We start from the raw sequence: 26,107 nt of genomic DNA, 5'->3' as shown, positions 1-26,107 counted from the left end.
TTGCGTTGTGGCCACAATTTTATCTTGAGAGGTCATTTACACTATTCAGCTAAAAAGAAGCGAGCGAACAAAAAGAGAGGCAGCAGAAAGTCTACTTGTACTTCCACGATGTTTGTAAGAATGTGCGTCAGTTTGTTTCGCTGCACGTCTTGTATGACCCATCTTGATACCCCTTTCTTATAGGGCATCTATCTTAAATGAACACCAATGTGACAATTTCAAGATGGCTAGCTAAAACCATAAACCAAAGTCATTCGACTTCGAATTACTGATTGATTTGAACAATCATCAGTACTCGATTTTAATTACGTATACGTATTCAGTTGAATTAATAAATGCAAATATAGACCAATGAATGATTGCAAAAGTTTAAATACATATATAGAAAGAAGTTTGTTTGCCTTATTTTCCGAATGCAGTTATTCCACTACTAGTAATCTCTTAGTCGGCAAACTGTTTCGCTTTCCATCTTTTCCGGCAAACTAGCACTTTGATGCTTTCTTCTGCGTCTTCACGCAGACATAGACGAAAGATACGCCGTCTGGGCAATCAGCTCTCGTTGCTGCGTCTGTTTATCACTGGGCTTTTGCTTCCTCCACGCTTGAGTGTCTATTGTGAACGCTTTCTGAGTGCAACAGAGTTGCACAGACAGACGCACAAAAAAGAGACGAACAAGCACTTGTACCCGAATAACTTCCCTCGCAATCAGCCCAAAAAGAACTGACTTGAAGAGATACGGCCTTAAAAGCCGACTTAAGATCCCAGTCGCGCTTTGGCCAGTGCCGCCGGTCGAAGGTTATTGCTCGAGTGGGGAAGTACCTGTACATTAAACGCCTCTAATTGCTTCCAAGGCTGGCTGGCGTTAGATTTCTCGACTTATCTGCACTTTCGAAAGCGCCATGGAATTAGTCACGTATGGCGAACCCACAAATGGGTCAAAACTATTGCACTTTTGCACTTCCCCACACGAGAGTCGTTTACATGGGTCTCAGGTCCGGAGTTTCGATGGCAAGGCCCGTAAATTGTGTATGCGTATGCCACTTCCTGTACTTCGCTGGAAGACATATCAATTATCAATTAATAATTAGCTATTAGCCCCGCTGCATGAACAATAAATCATAGAGTCATATCAGCAGGAGCCCCACACTCACGCACTTAACGCATTCTCAATTTGGGTCAACGATCCCCAAATAAAGTTTTATACTGCGCCTACGCCATCAAGGGAACTCCCACTCTCCGTCGCCGAGTCGTATATTAATAAGACTAATTAAGCATAATTTCTTGTTTGGAAAGACGCTAGTTTACATCTCTGATTATTTACGAGAGTCGTTTGATGCGACGAATCTCAGAGATTTACGCGGGATGAGACAGATTTCGATCGGAAGTGTGTCCAAATCTGTTTGTAAAGCATGGTTATTTATAAATAATTACGCTCCCCTCTTTCCAGATCACAACACTCAACATAAGGAAATAATGAGGAAAATAAATAATCAAAAGTAAAAGTCACCCAAGTAAACTGATACCGAGCGATATTGAACGACGAACGAAACCAATCGATATCATCCCTACCAAACCAGCTAACACTAAGAATCATGGATCTAAGTCTGGAACGCGATAGCTCCGCGCTGGGTAGTCTGTTTCAGCAGATTATCAATGACATGAAGGTGAGTTTTTCACGTGTTATTCTACAGTTTCTGCGGAAATGCAGTGTAATTTTAAACACGAACGCCGAAACTGAATGTTCCGTTTTCGTATTCGGCTTCCTGGAACTTTGAAGCATTTTGGGGAAGCATATACATAAGTATATGCATGTATATATAACTTGATCACAGGGTCAGTGTTTACTTAAGAGAAAAGCAACATAATGCTGAAACTTTTTCGATCATACGATTGTCTCAATTGCTTGTCAGTGTGTCAAGAACTCGCAGAATTGGTATCTCGTGTGTAAACAAAATTCTCAAGCTGATAGAGATGAAGAAATGTGATCAGCAAAGCTCGGAGCAATATGATTCCAAAACGATAAATTATTGCAAAATAAATGTTTGCGTACTTCCTCTAATTTGAAACAAAAACTGCTTCGTTTTTCGTATCTCTTCTAATTGATTAAATGGCCAGCATTGGAACTGCAAAATAGAATCCATGAAAGTCACACAAAAACGCTCCGCATTTTTCGCATTTATCTACAGCCCGTGGCGAAACACGAAACTTTACTCTGCGAACTTTTTGTTGATTTTATTTATCATTAATTGATTTCATTGCTATCTGGCCAGTGTGTGGTATCAATAATTTATGGCACCCATGACGCCATTTGTGGCAACTTACTTTCATACAAAGAGTTTATTGCGCTTATATAACGGCGAGCCAGGCAATTTCATTTAACAAGCGTAAATTAACGCCGAGCGTTCGGTGTCTCGAAGTAAGCAAATCTTTATCGCCGGCTAAGCCTCTTGGCAGAGAATCAATGAAAAGGGATCTTTAAATGTAAAATGATGTCATAGGATGGTATATGACTACAGAGAGCTATCTATGACAAGTGACTTAAAGTCACTTCGATTACTAACTTAAGTATTGTCCGGGCGTACTTATTAAATTTTAATTAAAAAATCGAAATGAGTTGAAACTATCACTGTTCTATTACTTGACCTTTGAGTCACATCTTAAAGACATTCAATGATTTGGTGACTTCAGCTATAACTTATTTTCCTTGACTTGCCAGCGCATTCTTAGTTTGTGATTTTAAATCCCCCGTCGCTTATGCCTCATTTGCTATGCCGGGGAAAATTACATTTTCAGCACATTGTGATTGTAGTTCTCCCGCCAGCTGCTCGCAGTCGCCTCAGTCGCATGGACGGACGGACAGGTGTTGGAATTCATTCGCTGTGTCTTGGGTCTGTCGGCGGGCATAGTACCGAAATAAACTAAACTAGTGAAGAGGGGACAGAGGAGAGATGAATCGCACCGCCGTCCCGCCCGCAGATCGCTATTAATAGGAGAATAGGAGAATGCAGGGCGACTTCCCTCGGGGAGTGTGAGCCGAACTTTGGAGGCTTCTGCGGACCGCTGTCAGATGCGGGCGAGTGCATTTTGTATTTATGAAATTTGGAAATTGCTCGGCACGCAATTGTGCAGAAGAAGTTGCTGCTCTTTTTCAGTGTTTTCCAAGCGGAGTGTGAACTAGAGCAGAAACACACACATACATATGGATGTACATACTCGTACCGCCGCAGCATGTGCAATATGAATGGCTACATGGCCACATACATTCGTCTGTGCTCGGATCACCTTACCAGGTAATTCTTGCTGCCTTGCCGTGCTCTGATTTTGGCCTGATTCATGGCAAGAGACTGCCGACTGCCGTAGCAGGCGCTGTAGCTTTGTGGGCAGATCCGCTGGCCAACTTTTGCTAAGCCGGCAAATGCCATTGCAAATGTCACAAAGTTGTAGCAGATGCAAATGAGCCGCCGGACCGGAGAGAGCGGACAGCATTTACCCCTGCCCCCTTGTTTGCTAAAAGGTTATAGTAAGCCAAAAAGCAGAAGGCTGTGCTACTGCACACGGAGGCACAGACACTAAAATTAGTTTCGTTTTAATTGCTTGGCTGCCTCTTCGTCTGACTTTGGTTTGGTTTTTCTACCATTACCATTCTTATTTTTTTGGCAACAGACCAGAACAAATGTATGCCCATGCCAAGGCAGAAACAGAAACTTCTTTGAGGCTGCCGCGACTTCAATAAGCGTAAAGTCTTACATTATTTGCTAATTTCATTTCTGAAATTGTTTTTCCTAACGGGATACCCGCAGATAGCCGGCAACTAAATGCGGCTAATTCGCGCTTGGCTTAGACGCTCCAAAGTTTGTTCACGCATGTGGAAGGGGAATCGAAAAGCGAACAATTGAGCAAACTTAAAGGTTGTTAACTTTACCCAGCCGCTTCGCTCCGTTGGCTGCATTTTGGAGCAAGTGTGGCAAGTGTGTGGGATGGAGATGGAGATGCCAAGCTGAACCATCTCATCATACGGCGAGTAATCGCCGGATAAGCAGACAAATTGTCACATTTCACAAAGGAAATCTCAGCTGCGCCATCATCGGATGGTAGGTAACCGAAGACGTTGGAAAAACGCACTGCACTATTCGTTATGAGTTTTCCGCAAAAGTGAAATTTTTCTGCTCTCTGAACCCAGCTGAACCGAACTGAACGTGTCGCTTTCTTCACTTTTGAGGCTTCCTCCCAAGTGGCCCTGCAACAATTGCCGCGACTTTAATTTGCTTACGATGCCCGGCCGGAACATCAAACCACTCTGCAGTCGTTAGGTTTATAACAATTTTATTTTATTTGCATAATAATGTGCGCTCAGTATAAAATACTGGTCTTACTTCATGTTCTAGTTTAGTTAATATGTTTATTGTATATGTTTCATGTGTGGTGCTTTTTTTTGAACACTTAAAAATATTATGATTTATTAAACATTGAAATAAATGTAGTGAGGATTGGGTCTGGCTTTCGCAAGTCGCAGTTTAATACCCTTGATAGTTTCAAAATTTAAAATATAACCCCAAAAGTACAATTAACATGGTTTTTTTTTACCCAACGCTTAACAAAGCTTTTATACAGCGTTTCTTTATTATTATGTTTTACCAAAAATTATAAGAGCCCCCCATCCCGCATTTGTATACTTTAATTAACATCAAATGGAATAATTTGATATTAATTATTTATACTTTTGTTACATAAAACCTTTTCAAAACTGTTCTCTGGTATATATTTGCATTAACGCTTGCAAAATCGGTTCTTGCATGTATAAGCTATGAAAGTGAGAAGAAAGTACAGCAGGCCGTATATGGTCATGAAGCTGGCTCCAAGAAAGAGACCAATGGCTCCACCAAACGACATTATCAACTGATCCGTGCTGAATACAACCCGTCGATTTATGCCCATCCTCGCAATTTGCATGTTGATGATCAGCGTCCGCTCAAACCGCTCTCCATTGTAGTTCCTATCGCCCTGAAGAAAGGGTTAAACGCATTAATTGGGGGCTTTGGGGATACAACATTCCCTCACCCACCCCAATCTGATCAGACGCTTTGAAGATGGTAAAGGTTTCCTCCTGACAAGACGGATAGCATTCGCACGGTCTTTGAAGCCACTTGGCCCGGGCTAGGCAGAGCATTCCGGATACTTTGCAGATTGGAGCTTCGGGAGCTGCTACGTAGAAATAGGGCTTGCAGTTGCACAAACTCAGGGCCCATTTGATTCGGCACTCAAGTCGGCAAAGACTTGGACGATAGGGCTAAAAGGACATGTTGCTGTTTCGATTGGACGCAATTGGTAAGGGATGGGGAAAGGTCTTAAACTCACACTGTAATACTGCAGATTGTTTTCGTCACTGAAGCGACACTTGCGATATGCCACCGGTAGATTTCGCACCTCGCTTTCCGCCGATATGGTATTTAGCATAACATCGAGATCATTGGATTCGATGTCTTTAGCATCAGAAGAGGGAGTTCGCATGTCGTCGGGTAGCATCATTTCCTCGACATCATGAACGTACTGTAAGTTAGTATTCGCTTAAAAGTGTATTTCCGAAAGGTATGATAGATGCTGCCTACCATATATATGGGGGCAACAATGCTATTTAGAGGCTTTAGAGACGTGATGCAATTACTAAAATAGTCGCACTGTTTCATCGGTTCCACATCCAGTGTTTCTCTAAGATAAAAGCGTTAAGTAAAAATGTAAGTGTAAAAAATGCAACAATTACCCTTCTTATTTAGGCGCAGACTTACAGTTTGCCATAGGGATTTCCGTACCGGGTTAACTGGCTGGATGTTTGGCACAGACCCACCTCAGTAATGATTGGCGCCAGTTCTGCCGGGTTTTTAACCGATATAATCTTTTTCTGCAGCGTGAGCAAAATGTTCAAGTAATTCACGTTGTCCAAAGTGGTATCATTCTCGAAGGGTTCCAGCGTTTCCAGCGTGGAGTACCGAAGGGCGTTGATTGCAAGCAGAAACTTCCTGTAGTATGCTGCTTTTTCTTCGTCTTTGCTGACATCCAATCCCCAAGTTCTGGATAATTTATATTATATTAGTGCTTTCCATTTACTAATGTAAATCTAAAAACACTCACTCATTTATAAGCCTTGGGATCACCGTTTCGTCGTGATACGTAGGGCACAGTGTTATCCCCACGAAAGGGAAGATGCGCAGACCAAAGAGGTATTCATACTCGTAGACGAGAGGATTGTCCCGGAACCGGTACCACTGGTTAAGGCAACTGCTGATGGCGTAGTAGGCCGAGCCCAAGATTATCGATGCCCACAAGATGCGCTCGGTCCAGTGGAGATCCTTGCGGGCGATGTAGGGCATGCCGTGGATGGAGGACTCCTGGCACACCTCGGCAAACCAGTCCGGTTGCTTCGGCCGACTCCCTTTGGATTCCATGATGTACTGAACAGAAGTTCAGAAGTTCGCATTCAACTTTAGCGACCCGTGTAATGCCGCAACCCCCCCAATGTTCATTTTCATGGACACTTTGTTTGATGTGCTCAATTATATTATAGACTTTAATGGTGTTTCGCTGTATGTTCAGCATGCATATAAAATTGTCGTGATTAGAGCTGTCCTGCAGTGCCACGGAACTCTATGCAAATGGGAACTGGGCGCTTTACATTGCGCTTATCGAAGGCCTCCAGTTGGACCACCAGCTTGTAGCGCCCATTCAGATTCGGAACATTTAGGCTGGTCTTCAAGTCCAGTTCGTAGTCCTTGTACTTTAAAACGGCCTACAATATTTTTTTTGAGAAATGACCAGAGCTCTTAATTCCCAAAACTAGGAGGTACATTTTCTTACCCCCGGCGTGGTCAAACACTTTTCCTTAATCTCGTCGGAGTTGCTAATAAACTTTGTCCAGAAATTATACCAGTATTGGTTCTTATCAAACATGTTTTTGCAAAAGTTATTGGAGCTGGCCGTAAACATAGTCTTCTGCCAAGTGCCCTTATCCTGGTGATAGACTTGACCAAACACCTGCGGCATATTCAAAAAGTTTATTGGGTTTAAGTTTCCTTAGGAACTTGCCTTTAATGTGTCTCCAGGCTGGATATCTTTCCAGACCACTTTCTGCTCTCCCTCAATTCGAACTTTCGAACCAAGGTTATGTACTTCAAGAGAGGAACTGTCCAACATCGCTTCAAAACCAGAAGGATTGCCGGGCTGATTCTCGCACGGTGCTAGCAAGCCATCTTTGTCCAATGTTAACTGGTACTCAGTCGCTCCAGCCAAACAGATGATCACTTGAAGCACCAGGATCGTGGAAGCAGCCTTCATGTTAACAAGCTTTCCAGTATGAGGATGGGTACAAAGTGCTAAAAACTGCACGTTATATACAGCTTAGGGTCGTCTGATTCGTCTGTGATTCTAATTGCACACACTATAATAAATATAATAAAATATGATAAAATCATTGTCTTTAATAATTTAAAAAAGGCGTATCTCTATTGGCACGAAAATAAGTATGTTGCCTTCGATTAAAAATTCGCGTGACACTTTTCATACTGATTTTAGATACGATCGTTTTTCTAAACTAAATACTAGACGAAGATCTAGTTCATTCTAGTTCATAGTTCATTTGATATATTTTCCGAAGTTTTCACAGACAGCAAATTCGCTTACCTGCCCGGCTAGCTCAGTCGGTAGAGCATGAGACTCTTAATCTCAGGGTCGTGGGTTCGAGCCCCACGTTGGGCGATCAATATTTTGTATTAAATATAAAATTTGAATAGTTAAATGATTACCGGAGGAAACCCATTGTGTCGAGACTCTCAACTATTACGTATCCTTTACTTAACTAATTAGGTTTAAAGCTGATGCGAAAATGTATAATTACATACACATATAAATGATTTTTATACGTGTTTCTCGTAGAGTAAAAGGGTATACTATATTCGTTAAAAAGTATGTAACAGGCAGAAGGAAGAGTTTCCGACTATATAAAGTATATATATTCTATATTCGAGCCATGCCTGTCTGTCCGTATGAACGTCGAGATCTCAGGAACTATAAAAGCTAGAAGGTTGAGATTCAGCATACAGATTCTAGAGACCAGAGACAATGACGTAGCGCATGTTTGTTGACCCATGTTGCCACGCCCACTCTAACGCCCTAAAGCCGCCAAACCTTTCACGCCCACACTTTTCAACAATTTTTAAGTTTTTTTTTTTTTTTTTATTCATTTTTTCACAAATATCTATCAATATCCCAGAAAAATTATTAAATTTCGCGTTCGCATTCACACAGTAACGGAATTCTGATAGTCGGGGATCTCGACTATAGCATTCTCTCTTGTTTTTCATTTCTAAACAAAATACTAGACGGACTAGTATCTAGTATCTGATATATTTTCCGAAAGTTTCACAGACAGCAAATTCGCTTACCTGCCCGGCTAGCTCAGTCGGTAGAGCATGAGACTCTTAATCTCAGGGTCGTGGGTTCGAGCCCCACGTTGGGCGACCAATATTTTGTATTAAATATCAAATTTTAATAGTTAATTGATTACCGGAGGGAACCCATTGGTGTCGAAACTCTCGACTATCACATATCCATTACTTAACTGATTAAGTTTAAAGCGGATGTGCGCATATTTTTTTTTTTTTTTTTTTTTTTTTTTTTAATTTTTTGCATGGGTCCTACGGCCACACCTCCCGCCCAACCGACCGAGGGGCGCTGCCGTGTATCGTACGGCTCGATTCGCGAGAAGATATAGACGCGATATAAAAAATAGAATAGGAACGAGGAAATTAATATAATGTGGAATAACTATGTTAAATATTAGTGTTAGTAGGATCTAATTATGTTATAGAAAAGATAAAATCGATTGTTTTAATAGCGGCAGACAGTCAAGATTACAGATAATAGGATAAAGTCTATTATAGTCAGAACATAAAACTCTGTAAGGGTCATGCAACTCATAATTAGATCTACAATGATTTGAGATAAGGGGTATATAGTTTCTAGTGAATCTACTTGGAACCGAGAAGTTAAGCCGACTAATCATGTCGGGACTCTCAACATCCCCACGAATAAGTTTACAAATAAAAACTGTTCCAAGCATAGTTCTACGGTTAGCTAGGGATGGTAAATTAATTAAAAGTAGTCTACTGGAATAAGGGGGTAATATATGGTTTGCATCCCAATTTAGGCGCCGCAAGGCAAAAAGTAAAAAGTTTTTTTGGACCGATTCAATGCGGTCCGAGTGGACTGCGTATTGTGGACTCCAAACAGGTGATCCGTACTCGAGAATCGGACGGACTAACGAAATAAATAAGGTTTTAGTCAAGTAAGGGTCATCAAATTCCTTAGACCACCTTTTTATAAAACCAAGCACACCCCTGGCCTTATTGACAATAGACGAAATATGGTCAGAAAATTTTAGTTTTGGGTCCAGAAGAACACCAAGATCATCAACTCGTGTTATTCTGTCCAGAGAGCACCCACTTAGAGTGTAAGTCGTGCGTATTGGGTTGGCACGACAAAAGGTCATAACTTTACACTTGGAGCCATTTAAGTTTAATATGTTATCACGGCACCATATTTGAAATCGGTCTAGATCGGATTGTAAGTCCAAATGGCAAGAAGTGTCCTTGTACTGGAGGCATAATTTAACATCGTCTGCGTACATAAGTACACGCGAATGTTTTATTATTAAGGGGAGGTCGTTAATGAATAAGGTAAAAAGAAGCGGACCAAGATGGCTCCCTTGTGGGACACCGGATGTGACTCGGAGAATAGAAGATAACGAATTTTTAAAAAGGACTTGTTGTGTCCTGCCATTCAGATAGCTTGAAATCCAATTTAGAAGATAAACAGGGAAACCTATAAGATCAAGTTTTTTTATTAGAAGGTAATGATTAACAGAGTCAAATGCTTTACGAAAATCAGTGTAGATGACATCTGTTTGAAGATTATTTTTGAAACCCTGTATTACAAAAGAAGTTAGCTCCAAGAGGTTAGTGGTTGTAGATCTGCGTTTCATAAAACCGTGTTGACACGGTGATATGATTGATCTACAAAGGTGCTGCAAATGAGGAGTGATAACATTTTCGAAAAGTTTTGGGATAGCCGACAATTTAGAGATTCCTCTGTAATTGCTTGCATCCAGTTTGCTACCTTTTTTATGAAGAGGAATCACAAAGGACTCCTTCCATATATGAGGGAATTGTGAAGATTCCAAAGATAAGGTAAACAGTTTCAGTAGATGCTTGCAGAAGGCTTCCGCACAGAATCTGAGCACACAGCCAGGATTTCCATCGGGACCTGGCGAATAGACCGGTTTAACACGCTGAAGATCATTAAGCAGTGAGCTTTCGTTTATAGTGGGGCAAAATATTAGATTCGACTTAGGTATCGCATAAGAGTATGGCTGTTCGGAATGAGGTAAAGTTGAACATGTTGTTTGAAAAAACTTGGCGAATAGATCGGCTATTGCCTGATCCGATGTAACCGTAGTGTTTTCAAAAAATAGCGAGGAAGGGTAAGAACTTGTTTTTCGCTTAGTGCTAACGAAATTATAAAACTGTTTCGGATCCTGTGCAAACTGGAACTTACAACGGTTTAAATAATTTTTGTAGCACTGAGCATTAAGCACGGTAAAGTTTAACCGAGCGCTTAAATATTTACAAAGGATGGACTGAGAACTGGTATTTTTAAATTTCATATAGAGTCTGGACTTTACATTTCTTAGGTGTGTCAACTCTTTATTAAACCAAGGAGGTTTAGAGATTGACGGATAGTACATCGGAACACAAGAGTCAAAAAATGATTTAATTGCGGTATAAAACATATTAATCGCATCCGCCATTATGTTGCAGGAGTAAAGATCGGACCAATTAAAGCCAATTATATAATTATATAAGTGATAAATTACAATTTATTTATCTTGTCAAAAACTGCTGAATAGAATTATTTTTAAAAGTGCATGTAAAGATAATCTGGCTTGATCTTTATCGTATAAGTTTAAATTCAAAACTATTATGATTTCGATGATTTTGACAGTCCGTGGCCAAGTACACATGCCCGGCTAGCTCAGTCGGTAGAGCATGAGACTCTTAATCTCAGGGTCGTGGGTTCGAGCCCCACGTTGGGCGATGCTATTTTTATGATTCCAAATTAATATACAATTAATAAACATTTTTAGAGCTCCACTTTCAGCAATTGATTTTTTACTAATTTACAAATAGTTGGGAAATTAGTAAGCATATTTAATTTGACTAAAATGAGGCTAACACCCAATTAATTTGGAAGCTTAAAACTAGTTTTTGTATATATTATACAAATGCATCTTGTGAATCTACATAACCATTTCGAATACTACAAAAGACAAAGGTATTACAATGATGTTTCTAGGTTTGACATCAAAGCGCTCTTTGCGTTGTTTTGTAATCCGGTTTCTATGTGTATATGCTCTGCAATATTTACCAAATGTTTTTATTGATGTAATTTCTGATTTTTGTACCCGTTACTCGTAGAGTAAATGAGTGTACTATATTCATTGAAAAGTATGAACCTGGCAGAAGGAAGCGCTTGCGACCATTTTTCTCATGTTTTATTTTTTCTTAACTTGTTCCCCAATATCAATCGAAAAGCCAGAAAAATTATGAAATTTCCAGTTGGCACTTCCACTAGCTGAGTACCAGGTATCTGATAGTCGGGGAACTCGAGTATAACAATTTCCTTGTTTTGTTATGTGTTAATTATTTACGTTAAATATTCTATATTTTCAATATTTATAAAAAGTAAATTTGGGCCCAAACTTAGCATATTTGTGTAGCGACAATTATTCGTCCAATTTTAAATAGATATTGATTCTCTCTTGATAATATTTTGATCCTTTAAATTCTCTTTATATCAAATTTTAAGATTCTCTAACTTAATCAGCAAATGTGAACTTTTATCGGCGATCTTCACAAGTGCCCGGCTAGCTCAGTCGGTAGAGCATGAGACTCTTAATCTCAGGGTCGTGGGTTCGAGCCCCACGTTGGGCGAAATTTTTTTTTTTCTTATTTATTTTATATTATGAAATTAGTTTTATGGAAAATGTTCACTAATTGCTTTCATGGAACTTTTGCATCAATTCTGTACGTTTGCGTGGGCTATAAGTCGAAAGTCAATTTCTATGTTTTATTTATTTATAGACGAGTTACTATATGGTGGAATACCATCGACAAGACCTAATGAGTTTTTATTTATGGCAGCACTCGCAGCTGTTTCCATTTCTATAACAATGTCCCGTGTGCTTTCCCCCTGTCCTCGCGAGAATGTTGGTGCGTTTGAAAAGTCTGAAAGCCATTTCAAGGCTGAATCTCAACTGGAAGTGGCAGTTCACTGTGCCACCGAACAGGATGTGGAAAGGATGCCATCATTCAGTTCATATGTGGAGCAAGGTCCTTACGCTTTGGAAACAATTGTATTAATGTGTACAATTGTAATGGCTAGCTGCTTTGTTCAAAAAAGAAAAAAATGGATAAAATATGCAAATCAATTTTTTGCTTAAATCTAGGGGCAAACATAACATGACGCAGGTCACCATTGCAATCCGTTTCATATGTCTGCCTCCTCCCACATGGAGACAGTGAAATCTGAGATCAGACAAGAATGCGGAATGCATTTCCCCTTCAGACTCCACAAACAATTGGAGAGCATGAGAATCATCTTAGTTGTATTAATTACTTTGCATTATTCCGTAAATAACTTTGCGGGAACAATTCTAGATGCTGTTCCCTCTGTTAATGTGGAACGACTGATGTGGATAGCTAACTTGGTGGTTTGAACTGTGCCGAGTGCTCTGCATGTATCATATAATGTCAGCTGCAACAGCAATCCAAGGGTAGTTAATTAAAATGAATATGAAATTGCACTTGTGATTCATAAGCTGTGATTAAATTGCGGAAAGTGTCCATTTGAATGGTTGTAGGTGTGTCGTTGTCGCGCCCAGTTATGGAAAATAGTTACGGAATGTATGAAATTGTTTAATTTTCGATGAAAAAAGGAACAACTTAAATAGAGCGAGGCCTTTACAAAGATTTTAGAATTTAATTTACATTGTAAATTGTATACTTTAATCAACAAGTACAATTTGTTATGCTATTGGCTAAAACATTTCGTATTTAGCTTATAAATATTTGATCAACAGGAATGATTGTTTTGATGGTTTAATTAGGACTATTAACATTGACACTGGTTTCCTCGAAACTTGTTATGGTTAAAGTGAGCTTCTTGCTTTAAATGTCGATTTGAAATAATGTCTGACAAACAAAATGATTGTAACTTTGTCGCATGTCGAGTGGATACATGATGGCGAAACATGATAGAAGAGATCATGATGGCAGCTACTATAAAAGGGTCTCATCCCACCAGGTGATACTATTGTCATCATGAGAACTCTCATGCTGTTCGTATTTGGCTTTGCTAGTTCCTGGGCCGCGGACTACGAGCTGTTGCTGGAGGACTCTGATATCTTCTCACCCTGCACTGAACCGCCGCCCGGATCGATTGGATTCCACGATGCCTTCGACATTGGCGATCTGGTAATCGACCAGGACATGGACGTCATTCACCTGTCCGAGAGTGTCACCTCAATCTGGGATGTGGAGCCCACAGATCGCATATCCGTAATGCCCGCATTCCTTAAACGAAATAAGACTAATAATAAGCAATTGCTCTTAAGGCCAGGTTTGCAATAATGCACTACAGCCGCGGCAGCTGGGAACCAACTGTATTTAGCATGGCCACGCCGGACTTCTGCGCCTCAATGTTTGATGAGAATCAGTCGTGGTTTAAGTACTGGACCAAACACATTTCGAACCGCGACGAGGTGATGGAGAAGTGCTTTAAAACGCGTGGTGTGAGTTGTCCCTGCAAACAAAACAGTCCATCTCTGGCGCATTGAATTTAACCATGGGATTCCATTGCAGACCGTTCTGAGGCACAATCCATTCGATCTGCAGCTGCGTCTAACGGACATTCGTGGTGCAACTCTCAGGGGTCGTTACAAAGCTGTGGTCACCTTTGAGGCTGTCGATGAGAAGGATGTGCCGCGCCGTAATTCCATTTGCTTCGAAATCAGGGGAGAGGCCGAGAAGATAAACTAATTGAGGGCTTAATCTGTTCAAGGCGCGACATCAATAGCCTAACAAACATTATAAAGCCAATATATACATATTTTGGAAGAAAAAGAGCAATCTTAAATAAAATATATCAACTATTCTGTACTTGATTAAAAGGTGCAGCGAACCTATGACGTATAAATATTTTTGATCAGGGTGAAAGCCGACTAAATCTGGCCATGGTCTTTTTTTTTCGTTTGATCTATGAAAGCTATATTGATAAGATTAGGCATGCAGATTTATATAGATGCAGTTTCAGAAGATTGCCACTACGACACCTTCTTCCACTCCAACGACCACACACCGCCCACAACTCACACGATCACCCGGTTATCTGATAGTCAAGAAAATCGACTTTACTATCCCCTTTCTTGTTTAAACTTTTTATCGAATTATCAGAATTATAAAAAAATGGAACTTTGGGGAATTTGGAATTTGTTTTTTGTTTCAAACTGGGTTTTTTCTGGCCCGAGTGTCATTATTAATACAATGTCTTGTTTTACAATGTTTAATCACGAATATTTTCAAGGCTCGCATAACGTTGATTTACCAATTATATTGTTCGAATTTGACAATGTCTGATTAACAGGATGGTTGTTACATTGTTGCGTGTTGAATCGATGTACGATGGCATACCATGATTAGATGTCATCATATTATAAGTTGTATAAATCAAACATATCAAACAATTCCATTGTGGCATTGGCTATAAAAGGGTTTGATCTAACACTTTTCGGTTTTATGGTCATCATGTTATTTGTGCTGCTGCTCTTATTCGGAGTGACCAGTTCCTGGGCCACAGACTACGAATTATTGCTCGAGGATCCGGACATATTTTCGCCGTGCACTGAGGGTCCGCCCGGATCCATCAACATCCACCAGGCAGTCAACTTAGACGATATTGTAGTCGACCAGGAAGGGGATATACTCCACGTATCCGGGAACGCCACCGTCGTGTGGGATGTGCAGCCCACCGATCGGATTACTGTAACACAAACTGCACTTTCGGAATAATCCTGGATTCTAATATCAAAACTCTTGCATCCGTGTAGGCGAGACTTGATTTATTTCACTTCAACCGCGGCAATTGGGAGCCCACTGTCTTTAGCATGGCCACCCAAAACTTTTGCTCCATCATGTACGACAAGAACCAGTATTGGTATAAGTATTGGACAAGGTTTATTATCAATCGCCATGAGGTGGAAAAGAAGTGCTTCAGAGGGCCTGATGTAAGTGGAGTTCAAGCAATTTGACAACCAAATATGGTGGAATATAATAGCATGGAGTTCCCATATGGGATGCAGATTATTCATATGCTTGTGTGCAAGTGTGGAGTAATCCCAGTTTGGTGTCGCAAGCAACACTACAGTTCGTTTGTAAAATATTTTGCAAATATTCCGATTTCTTACAGACCCTTCTGGCACACGAGCCCTTCGATCTCAGACTGAAATTTGAGAATTTTCGTGGACCTCTTCTTCGAGGACGTTATAAAATTGTCGTATTGTTTAACGCACTAGACGAGAGGAATATACCGCGCCCAAACCCAATTTGTTTGGAGATCAGAGGAGAACCCCTTAAGTTGCGTTAGTTGATACAATGGACTATTTGTGTATTTTTTTTTATCCGGTTATATAATTATTTAAAGCTACCAAATTTGCTTATTGTCTACCAAGACAGATTGCAAATAAAAAAAATAAAAAAAAAAAAAATTTTTCTTTTTAATTGTAGAATATTATACTTAATGTGCTTAACTCCTACATTTAATGGCAATTTAAACATCGCATTGTTTTTTAACAGATCTCATAACTTTAAGGTCTGGCTTGCCTTCCATATCTCCATTCAGTTAACTTCTTGATCCGTTTTGTTTTGCGGTTGGTGGCACGCGTTGACGGCAACTTGAGTTCAAGTTGCGGTTTCCATATCGGCTAGCTGCGTGTGGCAAGTAACTTCTCGGGTAACGACGAGCAGACTAAGGAGAATACGGGAACAGAGGGTACTTTATAACCGTATACTGACTGTATTTTGTTTGGGGTCACGACTGCCGTCGCTGTATGGGGAATATGCAAATACAATTGTCGGTTATTGGATTACCCGATGATGATTGGCATAAGTTCCGATCGATTCAAATCGCAGCAATCGATTTGCCAATTTGCAAAGCTCTTGCCAATTCACGGATAATGTTTCTGGCAGATTTGCGAAAACTTTCAAGCGGCAGGAAGGGAACCCTCGGAACACTTTCATTTCATATTCCCGGCGAATAATTTTCTACTTTCTAAACCGAAGAGCCAGAAACAAAGACCGTCGTTAGGTGCAAATTAGCAGCGCACGATTTTGCAGCCCGCTCCGGGCAATCCGGCAAAGTCAACATCTGGCCAAAACCGAAATTATGGCCGCGGGCACTCACTATACTATATAGTATATGGTACGTCGGACCTCATAGAAAATCAATCAGTGCGGACTTCTGCTTCGCAGGCAGGCTCTTGGATTTAGCATAAGGAACGGCTCTTTCTGGAGGCAGTGGCTTTGTTCGCCAACCCAAAATGCTGGCTATGTAGGACGTTGCGACGGGATGGCTCTGAACCCGTTTATTGGCCATCTCCGCCTCTATCCACCTAGCCGCTGCTGGGAATCTTTGGGGCATTATCGAGGAGCAGCACCGAAATAGCAACAAAATTGCAGCATGAATGGGGCTGTGAACCAGCTGGAGAGCCGGTCCGTGTGGGCTGCCTTTGTAGGCTATTGGAAAGATCAAGAGTTTATAATGCCAGCCACACGTTTGTTGTGAGCTGTGTGTTGTGTGCATGGGTGTGGGTCTCCTCTCCTCGTGGTGGTTGTGTGAACTTTTCCAGTTTGCTCTGACTGGCATAAATTGTGGGTTTTTAGGTGTCTAGCTCACTGCCTTCCCGGCCGAGTTGGCTTGCCAAGATAAATGGATACACTTGGAGCGGTTGTGGTGTACTATATGTGCATGGATGCACCACGTCCATTGCACTCGCTGGCTTCCTCCGTTTGCTTAGACTCGATTTCGATGTCTGACGGAAACTGGAAAGTGTTTTGAATACAACCACGTACTGGCGGGAACGAGATCTTTCAGCTCGATGGCTGGTTATTAAACAGCAAACAGTAAATACTCTAGAAATATGGGGACAATGAATAAAAAGTAAATGCATTCAAGCCGCTAAGACGAACCTTTAACACTTTCAGTAACTAACTAACTGGAACTTGGAATTAAGTTTAAAAGGGGTTTCGTTACTATGCGTCTAGCTGCAACCCAGCTCCACTCGCTTATTCATTCATAAGGCGAACACTGGGATCAGGAACAGCTGAGAAATCTCCCAACGCCAGCACGAAACACAACATCCACGCCAACGCGGACGCGAATGGTTTGGGCCTGGTCAACGTAATGACAGCTTCGCGTGTTTTGGCCCGCGAGTGGATGGCTGGCTGCCTTATTGGTGGTGGCTATATCGCTCCACGACTACAAAATGCTCATTCACAAAACGCCGACAAGACGCTGCCCACGCATTCGTGGCAAGAACCGCTTATCAAGCTGTCGCTGGCGGTCGGTTGTCACACACAAAAAATGGTTTTGCAACAAATAAACAATAATAATTTGCATGTGGGCCGCGTCTTGGAAACGTGGTTCAATCATTGAAAAAATCAGCTTATAGGCTTTGAAAAAATTTGGTCTTTTTGGACTATTGGAATTTATTCTGTTCCGATTTCTTGGCTATTTATTGATTTTCCTTGATTTCTCTATCCCACAAATTGCATTCTTTGAATTTATTTAAAAGTATAAGTTGGTGATATCACGAGAAAATTAATAGTATTATCAATAGTTTTTGTATTTTTGAATGAATTTCCAAACATACTTTTTTCAAACCCAATTTATTATTTATTTTATTTCGCATGTGGTGTTTTGTGAAAGGGGGAAAGAAGTCGTTATCATCACTTGAATGCCGCGTTCAATTCGTTTTTGTGGAGCTGACGATTGTTTAGGGTTTTTGTTGCACTCATTGGTTGCATGGCAATACGAGTATATGAACAAAAAAAAATTAAATAAAAGCTGGCAAAAATAGCCAAAAATCGATTTCCGTTCAGTTTTTGCTGTTGCATTTATTTGCCCATTTCCCGGCTTTTCCGCTGCCATTGTCTCGTTCGTTCGTTTACCTTTGAGCAGTGCTGTTGTTTATGCAATTGCAATTGCCGTGGCCCAGAGCCGGCTTCTTTTGGGCATTTTGCATTGAAATCGATTTTGATTTCTTAGCAATTGACATTTTGATGGTATTTATTTCTGCCCGATTGCGCAAAAAACCGAAAGTGAAATGCAACTGCAGTTGGCAGTTACAATTTGGGCTGGATGAATTCGCTCTGCCTCCGTGGTTCCTGTGATCACTGTGGTCACCAAATGGGAACATTTTATGTCTTCATAAAGACGCCTCCTGCTGCTTTCGATCTTTGGCTGCTTCGCTCATCTGGCTCTTGGTTTCAATGTCATTTGTTGTGTAATGGAGAAGCGTTATTATGGGCAAAACCGAGCCAAAACAAAACAAGACGAAAACTCGTTTTCGCTTTTATTGACCATTTGCGCGTCCTCACTCGCTATTATTTCTCTTTAAGAAAGAAGCACACATAAAGTCTTTGGCGGCCTTTTACCGCTGCCTCTTAACAATCTGCTGCCGTTCGTCCATCGTGACACTGATACTTGGCCAGAAGCCAGCGGCAGCTCTTTGTGGTCTTGACCAAATAAGTGAGTTGGCTGAACAGGATTGTGTGAGAAAAACCCATGTGGGGGCTCGCTTTTTGGCCAAATATAAGCTCTCCCAGTGGCGAGTATTGAGGGGAGCAGCTTTGGATTATTGACGAAAGTTCCCATGCTCATAAAAGTCCAATCAATCCATCTTCTATGATGACGACTTTCTTTTGTACTCTCGCTCTAGAAGTCTTGTTAATATGCAAATTTGATTAGTCCAGATTACCTCAGAAACTTAATTAAAAGTATCCCCTGGGGGATTGCTCGATTTCGTATTCAATCGAAGCCATATGGATCGGAGCTCACCCACGTTGATTACATTAAATGTGTCTCTCACTTTGCTTATTCGTTGATATCATGTTTGGGTTGTTTGCTCGTTGAGTTTGCACCATAATTTTCTGCTTTATTCGCATTTAATGAAATGCGCAGACAACAAAAGTCAAACTCAATAAGATTTAATCCAGCGAAAAAACGATGACAATGTGAACTTTGAACTTTTGTATATAAACTCTCTTCTTCCCAGTCCTGAGACTTTAAAAAGCAATCTTAAATGGATCATTTAATTCCTCATTTTCACAAATGAGAAATTGGTTTGTTGAATTCCTTCAGTTTCGTTTGAATTTCGATTAATTATGACGGTGAAACCTTTAGCTCGTTTTTAAGTTCTAACTTGATGTTTGCCCTATCTCTTGACGTAAATATTTCATACAATTGTTTAACTAATTTACTGTCTTTTCCTGTTGCAGAACACTTCGCCCCTGTGGGAGGATTTTGTGGCTAAGGCCGGAAAACTGCACACTTGTTTGAGGTAAGTTTACTTTGGGTGTGAATCGGTTGCTCCATTCTGGAAAATGATATTTCACCAGGTGCCTACTAACGACTGCAGTTGCAAAACTTTAGAACGAGAACTGCGTGTAAATAAACAAATTTGTTTGCCTCAATTGCCTTTATGCTTTCCACTTCCTCACACTCAGTCGTAAAACATATAATGTGTCTATGATTATTTTTGTGCTCTTTCTGCTGTTGCTAAATTTCTGCTCGTGGGGCGGGCATTTGTTTGCTTTATTTTCTCTGTGCTTTTTATGCTCAGACTTGGCCCAAATTTTCCCGCGGCAATGTCTGGGCATAAGTATATAGCCGCCGCCGAATAGCGGCTGCATTAATCACTACCCCAAATCCTGTTGTCCGAGTTCAAATCACGGGGCTTGCCAAAACTCGCTCCGGTGCTTGCCCACTGCGCTTGACACACATCTTGACCGATTCCCCGCGAGGTGAGGACGCCCGGATCAAGACGCCCAGGTGGATACCACTTTTGTATACCCTAGATGTGGGTATAATACTCCATCAGAGGAGCAGCTGCAATTAGTTCAATGAGCGCTTGTTAAACTAGCTTATTTCATCCGAAAGGGTATTCAAATCTTCAGATACCGCAGAGAATGAGAATGTTCCGTGTTTTTTTCTTAGCTGTCGCCTAATTGAAATGTCGCCCACGGGCAATTGGAGAAGATGTTTATTAAATCTATCTGGCTGGGCCCACCATAATAATGATGTTGTATTTGCTCTCCTCTCTCTTCACAGGGCCGCCATCCAGGCAATCGCCGCCTATTTGGATGCCTTCCAAAAGATAGCCGATGCGGCGACCAACTCAAGAGGTAAGTTCAAACCGTGGACCCGTCTGGGCTGCCCGCCTATCAGCCGCTACTGAAAGTACAGGGGATTCCCCTCCACCGCTGGCCCAGGTACTGCATCATAGCTTTCCGCTGCTCATTATTCATGGGTCTACGCGCAGTCGGCGGCGGTCATCGATCTGATTTTTATACACATTCATGCTTTCGGTGTTTACGTTGTTGAAATTCCCCTTCTCTGCGTCCGACTGGCGATGTTGCTGTTCTGTCTGAGCTCACGCATTTCGCTGGTTCTGCTATTTATATGTATTTATCGAGTGCCCGATTATGCAATGTCCGACGTCCGTTTCTCACAGCCCACCTCGGTCCGCACGGGAAATGCGAAAATTACCAGATGGGAGAGCTGTGATCGTTACCAGTCGCCACACGGGGAACTCGAGGAGCTCGAAGATGTAGCTACATTACATTGACATTTTTCAATTATCATGGATTTATGGATGTTCCAAATCTTTACTCAATTTAAACGAGGTCTTGACGCGGATATACGGACTGAAATTAGGGAACAGTCTTGTTGGGTGTGGTGGTAACAAAGTAACACCTTAATTACTATTCCGCATATGAAATTGTTATATTCATAAGCATGCAATCTATAAATACTAGTCAGTCGTGCGATTAAAACATTTCTCTTGAGGAGATGCAATATTATCTTTGTTACATTTAATGTTACATTGGCAATTGCATTTAAAAGCATTTTTTTTGTGAATTTTTGGCCTTTCGTGCTGAAGTGTTATTTTAAAAGCTAGTTAAAAGAAAGTATTTATGTAGTAAATGCGCGTTTAATAATTCAATTCGAGGCAGAAAGTAATTATCCATGGCTAATTTCGTTCATATTTCAGTGGGAAATAACAATAAATTAAGTGCTTTATCCGCATTTGCTGTTGATTGATAAAACTGTAGATGAGATTTGTGCGGCAAACCGGCTTTATTCAGTTAAGCTTCTGAATTCCGATTTAGCACTGCTGCCGGATTGGCAGACTTAACTCTTCAATCATCCGCACACGGAGCTTGGCATTAGCATATATTGATCCACTCCCGCCATGTGCACTTGATACTCTTAACGCTACTCCATGGCTTTGGTGTGTGGCTGGTGCTAAGTGCACATCCTCGTAGTTCCTGCCATTGGCTAGCCAGCCACCCCTTTTGGGCACCAGACGCCTGCTGGCCTGGTCGTTTGCACTTGCTAAATGGTTTCATTAGTTTTAGTGGTTACTTGGCTTAGTTCGGTCAAGCATCGGCACAAGTGTCAGTTCGCCTATGGTGACGCCCAAAACGAGGGTGGAACGCAACTCGAGCCTCGGTTGTAGATTCTCGATTCGCACTTGGCACACGGTCATCTTGAGGGGTCGACAAGGTGGTGGTGTTTCTGGGCACACTCAGCTTATATCCATTCAATTATTTGGGATTTGGAGCAAGTGGCTCTGAGAGGGGGCATGTCAAAGGAGAATGCATAAGCGGCTGCCTATTTGGCAGATAATTACACATTAAACGACGATGGCAAAAGTCATTCCTTGAGTCGGAGGCAGTCCGAGATAATCGGACCGCCTGTCATTTGCTCGTGATATGCAGACGCAGAAGCAGAGGCAGGAGCAGTAGCTGTTGGCCTGACCAGTTGTCCCGGATCCGCCTTTGATTCTATCTGTGGCATGGCATAATGGGCACACACGGGACTTGGGACTTGGGGCTTGGGAGTCGGGACCAAAGACTGGAGGAATGGAGTCCCGATTCGTGTCGCATGCAATGCTGTCTGCTGCGCCTCCAAATTGAAACGACAGCCCATGGCGTGCGATGGTTGCTGCATGCTCTAAACATTTCCGCTGCCAGCTTAATTCCTCGTGGCCCGCGGATGGATGGATGGATGTTCCCCTCCAGTAATTTAATTTGGCAACTGTTTAATATTGCATGCCTACTTGCTTGATCGTACTGTTATTTAGTCGCAACTAAATTTGGGTTACGAAACATACAAGTTCTAGGCATTCGAAGGCGAAACAAGTGGAAAGTGGTCAATGCAGTGGATGATTAAAATCAAAGAATATAGTTTCCAATGGAATCATTGATCTTAAATTATAATATATATTCCTTCGATTGCAGGCGCCTCCAAGGAGATCGGCACCGCCCTGACCCGCGTTTGCCTCCGCCACAAGGCGGTTGAGACACGGCTGAAGACCTTCACCAGCGCCATCATGGATTGCCTGGTGCAGCCGCTGCAGGAGAGGATCGAGGACTGGAAGCGCACGGTGGCCACCATCGACAAAGACCATGCCAAAGAGTACAAGCGCTGTCGCAGTGAGCTGAAGAAGCGCTCCAGCGACACGCTGCGCCTGCAGAAGAAAGCGCGCAAGGGCCAGACGGACGGATTGCAGTCCCTGATGGACTCGCACATGCAGGATGTCACCCTGCGCCGGGCGGAACTGGAGGAAGTCGAGAAGAAATCCTTGAGGGCGGCCATGGTGGAGGAGCGTCTGCGCTACTGCAGCTTCGTCCACATGCTACAGCCAGTGGTACACGAGGAGTGCGAGGTCATGTCAGAGTTGGGTCACCTACAGGTGCGTAGAGCGGTGTATGCATTGTCAGCTCAGTGACTATTAATAGTTCCAATTCTACAGGAAGCCATGCAGTCAATTGCCCTAGTAACCAAGGAGCCCAGTGTTCTGCCCCAGGCCTCCGAGGAGCTAATCCACGACGCTAAGGCCAGCATTAATCTGTACCCGGAGTCCCCGGGTGGCGGTTCCGGCTCGCAGGGCGGCGGCTGCTCCAACTCGCTGGGATCCCGAAAGAGCTCCGTCTGCTCCATCAGCAGTATGAACAGCAGCGGCTCGAGCAACTCGCCCGGCCACCACCACTATCCGCGCTCCCTGTCGCAGGTGCGTCATGTCAGAGGGTTTCCTAGTTGCCTAGTCACCATCAAACCCGCATTCGGCATTGTGGCGTCCGCTCATTTCTTGGTTTTCATCAATGTTCTTTTGTGTTTCGTTTTTGTTTTTTAGTTTGTAACGCCCGCAATTCGCTTGAAACCTGGTGAATCCAGTGATAGTGGCTTTTGCTCATCGCCAGCTTTAACAACACAGGTTTTCATTTGTTTTTCTTCCGTTAAATTTGACCAAATTACCAATACCTCTCCGCGTCATCTTTAACTGCCTTGACTTAACTAACTGCCTTGCTGATTCCCCGCAGACTTCGAATGCAACGAACCAGACGGCAAATGTCTCCACCTGGCCCCCACATTCCCAGGATGGCGTCGACACCCTGCCACCGACCGCTGACCGTCCGCACACGATTTCGACGGCATACGAAAAGGGTCACCAGCGTCCGCCGCTGACCGTCTACACGTTCCAAAACCCGGAGACCATTCACGAGTCGGGCAGCTGCCTGAACAACGGAACCGCAGCCCCTAATGGACAGCCGTTATCCGGACAAGCCACTCCGGCCACCCAGAAATCACCGGCTGCCTCACTTAGCCGGCCTCCCTTGCCAGTTGTAAGTATGGATTAGTTGTAAAATCAAACTACGAGGGTGTTTTGATTATTTTTTAATGTACTGATGACTGTTCTCTGGTCATTACGACAATCAAGTACATGACTAAATGAGAACAAATTTTGGTTGTTTAAGCTTTTCTCTGGTCGTAAAGTAGAGAAAACGGAATTAGCCAAACAAAGAACCCTAAAATAAATATATTAAATTAAATTAAAGATCAAGTTGCATCAATAAAATCGAACACCAGTTACGAAGATTTCAAAAATAGTCGATTTTAGAGAAGGAGAATATTCGAATAGGCGGGAAACCGTCTATTGACTTTGTACATTCTATTAAGTTGTCTCTCTCGTTCTGTTGGCCATGACACTCGCCATAGAAGCCAGCCCATGTGGTGAGTATTCCAGAGCCAGAGCCCCACCAATCGTAGATCCAACAGCGCGCTCATTTGCATGCGCCCCGCTAGACCACTGACAACTACTAGGACCTTTAAGTCGCCTCATCATTAAACCCAAAACATTTCGACTTGCACCGTGACTAACCACTGGCTTTACCCACTTTTCAGCGCTGCTCGTCGTTGGAGCGACCCCTTTCGGCCCAGAGTAACCACCGCCAGGGTAGCGGGAATAACCTGCTGCAGCGCCAGTGCCCCTCGCCGATTCCGGCTCATATCACGAAAGGTAGGTGGTGCGCCATGCCCGGCAATTGCCCAGCTTGTCTCCGTGTATTTGTGTGCACGCTTACCCTTGGCTAATCCCATCAGTCTTACTAATAACCGTGTCCACCCGCATGTCCTTGCTAACATCATCCGCACACAGAGCTGTCCGCAGCGCATCATGCACAGCAGCAGCAGCAGCAAAATCAGCAGCCCCAGACGCCGCCCACCTATGTGAACATGTCGGAGCTGGCCACCATGGCCGCTTTGAAGCAGACCAACCAGCAGCAGAAGCCCTCTACGCCGCCTCTGCAGCAGCAGAGCTCCATTGACTCGACCAGCTCCCAGCATTCCAACGACTCCACCGGCTCGCATCAGCTCCTCCAGCAGCAGCATCATCAATCGCAGCAGAATCACCACTCAGCCACTGCCACACGCTCCCATTCCATATCCTCGACGGCATCGTCACTTCACTCGCATCCGTCGATCGACTCCACCGTCGCTTGCGGCTCGCTGGTGGGCCAGCACAACCACAGCACCAGCACCAACACGAACACCACCTCGCCGTCCAGTGGCAGCTCCACGCCACAGAACCATTACTCGCCCCTGCTAACCAACTCCCCCACGTCCACTGCCGCAGGTACTCCCAGTGGCAGCAGCTTAGGTCCTGGGTCCGGTTTGGGATTTGTCTACCAGGTCAGCTCCCCGACACCTCCCTCCAGCGAGGTGCTGAAGATCACCGAGCAGGCCGCAGCAGGACAGGATCAGGGTCCAGCCAACAGCGTAGCGGACGAGACGGATGAGCGATCAAGGGCCTCTGTCCTGCAGAAGGCTTCAATGTTCGAAAAGGCGGCAGCAGCGGCAGCGGTCTCGCCTCCAGCTCCCATTCAGATTGCATCCGGTTCCCCAGCTTCGGGAGGCGGAACTCGACGATCCGAGGCGGAGCAGCAGGAAATGGGTGAGTTGAATCAGCGATCAGCCGGATCTTTGAAGGCGAAGTGTGTCAATTGATCCTAGCACCCTGCCCACCCAGCACCAAAGAGCACTTTAAACATGAGATTCCCCGGTCTCCAACTTTCATGTCCAGCGCCCATTTTTATTTATAATTGACAAACATATCGTGAATATTTTTTAACCCCCAAATTTCTTATTTGTTTTTCCCTCCCCTTTCTATACAAATTTTTTTGGTTTGTCGTGTAAACGCAACGGCAACAACTGCACAAAAACCAACTTGAAACCATTAAATATTTTTCGGTTTCGACTTCATGTTCACCCTACCCAAAATCTCTGCCATCTGTAAACTATTTTTCACAATGAACCAACTGCACAACAACAACAACAACACCATCTCCAAAATCAATACCAACAAATATGAAAATATGAACTT

General features: G+C 42.8%; 5 protein-coding genes and 4 non-coding genes across 27 annotated transcripts in view; 7 read left to right on the top strand and 2 right to left on the bottom strand.

Annotated features, from left to right (window-relative positions):
* The window catches only part of LOC117138294 (protein MTSS 2), a 42,444-nt gene that overhangs the window by 9,231 nt on the left and 7,106 nt on the right, over positions 1-26,107 (top strand). For 5 of the 19 annotated variants that reach the window (XM_033300286.1, XM_033300281.1, XM_033300279.1 and 2 more), the window contains exons 2-11: positions 1,448-1,664; positions 19,659-19,720; positions 20,491-20,564; positions 22,686-23,140; positions 23,201-23,458; positions 23,582-23,662; positions 23,769-24,071; positions 24,445-24,459; positions 24,631-24,745; positions 24,884-25,678. In XM_033300286.1, coding sequence (XP_033156177.1) covers positions 1,593-1,664; positions 19,659-19,720; positions 20,491-20,564; positions 22,686-23,140; positions 23,201-23,458; positions 23,582-23,662; positions 23,769-24,071; positions 24,445-24,459; positions 24,631-24,745; positions 24,884-25,678 — 2,230 coding nt within the window. In that variant the 5' untranslated portion in view covers positions 1,448-1,592. The remainder of the gene's footprint in view (positions 1-1,447; positions 1,665-19,658; positions 19,721-20,490; positions 20,565-22,685; positions 23,141-23,200; positions 23,459-23,581; positions 23,663-23,768; positions 24,072-24,444; positions 24,460-24,630; positions 24,746-24,883; positions 25,679-26,107) is intronic. The other 14 variants (XM_033300292.1, XM_033300290.1, XM_033300278.1 and 11 more) reach the window with 6 other exon arrangements.
* On the top strand, positions 1,586-14,290 carry LOC117138299. The gene is made up of 4 exons (XM_033300299.1): positions 1,586-1,664; positions 13,411-13,664; positions 13,721-13,897; positions 13,968-14,290. Exons 2-4 carry the CDS (start codon positions 13,428-13,430, stop codon positions 14,142-14,144), a joined length of 591 nt encoding a protein of 196 aa, XP_033156190.1. The 5' UTR covers positions 1,586-1,664; positions 13,411-13,427; the 3' UTR covers positions 14,145-14,290.
* LOC117138295 (sodium channel protein Nach) lies at positions 4,768-6,497 on the bottom strand. The gene is made up of 6 exons (XM_033300294.1): positions 6,127-6,497; positions 5,784-6,065; positions 5,607-5,706; positions 5,356-5,547; positions 5,063-5,287; positions 4,768-5,001 (listed from the first exon to the last, which is right to left on the bottom strand). Exons 1-6 carry the CDS (start codon positions 6,438-6,440, stop codon positions 4,768-4,770), a joined length of 1,347 nt encoding a protein of 448 aa, XP_033156185.1. The 5' UTR covers positions 6,441-6,497.
* On the bottom strand, positions 6,550-7,326 carry LOC117138298. Its single transcript, XM_033300298.1, has 3 exons — positions 7,078-7,326; positions 6,850-7,026; positions 6,550-6,781 (listed from the first exon to the last, which is right to left on the bottom strand). The coding sequence occupies exons 1-3, from the start codon at positions 7,324-7,326 to the stop codon at positions 6,611-6,613; spliced, it is 597 nt and encodes a 198-aa protein (XP_033156189.1). The 3' UTR covers positions 6,550-6,610.
* Trnak-cuu lies at positions 7,674-7,746 on the top strand. The gene has a single exon. It is a non-coding gene; the product is annotated as a tRNA-Lys (tRNA).
* On the top strand, positions 8,435-8,507 carry Trnak-cuu. Its single transcript has one exon. It is a non-coding gene; the product is annotated as a tRNA-Lys (tRNA).
* Positions 11,069-11,141, top strand: Trnak-cuu. Its single transcript has one exon. It is a non-coding gene; the product is annotated as a tRNA-Lys (tRNA).
* On the top strand, positions 11,966-12,038 carry Trnak-cuu. Its single transcript has one exon. It is a non-coding gene; the product is annotated as a tRNA-Lys (tRNA).
* Positions 14,877-15,798, top strand: LOC117138297. The gene is made up of 3 exons (XM_033300297.1): positions 14,877-15,146; positions 15,212-15,388; positions 15,571-15,798. The coding sequence occupies exons 1-3, from the start codon at positions 14,901-14,903 to the stop codon at positions 15,745-15,747; spliced, it is 600 nt and encodes a 199-aa protein (XP_033156188.1). The 5' UTR covers positions 14,877-14,900; the 3' UTR covers positions 15,748-15,798.

Source organism: Drosophila mauritiana, chromosome 2R (genome assembly GCF_004382145.1).
Source record: "Drosophila mauritiana strain mau12 chromosome 2R, ASM438214v1, whole genome shotgun sequence".
Classification (NCBI taxonomy): domain Eukaryota; kingdom Metazoa; phylum Arthropoda; class Insecta; order Diptera; family Drosophilidae; genus Drosophila; species Drosophila mauritiana.
Note: the sequence above shows the minus strand (reverse complement) of the source record. Positions and strands in the feature narration are given on the sequence as shown.

Coding starts and splice junctions, on each gene's coding strand:
- LOC117138295 (XM_033300294.1), bottom strand. CDS start 6,440: ATGGAATCCAAAGGGAGTCGGCCGAAGCAACCGGACTGGTTTGCCGAG. Junction 6,066..6,126: donor ATCCCAAGGCTTATAAATGA/GTGAGTGTTTTT, acceptor TAAATTATCCAG/AACTTGGGGATTGGATGTCA. Junction 5,288..5,355: donor ACAATCTGCAGTATTACAGT/GTGAGTTTAAGA, acceptor ATGTCCTTTTAG/CCCTATCGTCCAAGTCTTTG.
- LOC117138298 (XM_033300298.1), bottom strand. CDS start 7,326: ATGAAGGCTGCTTCCACGATCCTGGTGCTTCAAGTGATCATCTGTTTG. Junction 7,027..7,077: donor AGCCTGGAGACACATTAAAG/GCAAGTTCCTAA, acceptor AATATGCCGCAG/GTGTTTGGTCAAGTCTATCA. Junction 6,782..6,849: donor AGTGTTTGACCACGCCGGGG/GTAAGAAAATGT, acceptor AAAATATTGTAG/GCCGTTTTAAAGTACAAGGA.
- LOC117138299 (XM_033300299.1), top strand. CDS start 13,428: ATGAGAACTCTCATGCTGTTCGTATTTGGCTTTGCTAGTTCCTGGGCC. Junction 13,665..13,720: donor AGCCCACAGATCGCATATCC/GTAATGCCCGCA, acceptor ATTGCTCTTAAG/GCCAGGTTTGCAATAATGCA. Junction 13,898..13,967: donor AGTGCTTTAAAACGCGTGGT/GTGAGTTGTCCC, acceptor ATTCCATTGCAG/ACCGTTCTGAGGCACAATCC.
- LOC117138297 (XM_033300297.1), top strand. CDS start 14,901: ATGGTCATCATGTTATTTGTGCTGCTGCTCTTATTCGGAGTGACCAGT. Junction 15,147..15,211: donor AGCCCACCGATCGGATTACT/GTAACACAAACT, acceptor GCATCCGTGTAG/GCGAGACTTGATTTATTTCA. Junction 15,389..15,570: donor AGTGCTTCAGAGGGCCTGAT/GTAAGTGGAGTT, acceptor GATTTCTTACAG/ACCCTTCTGGCACACGAGCC.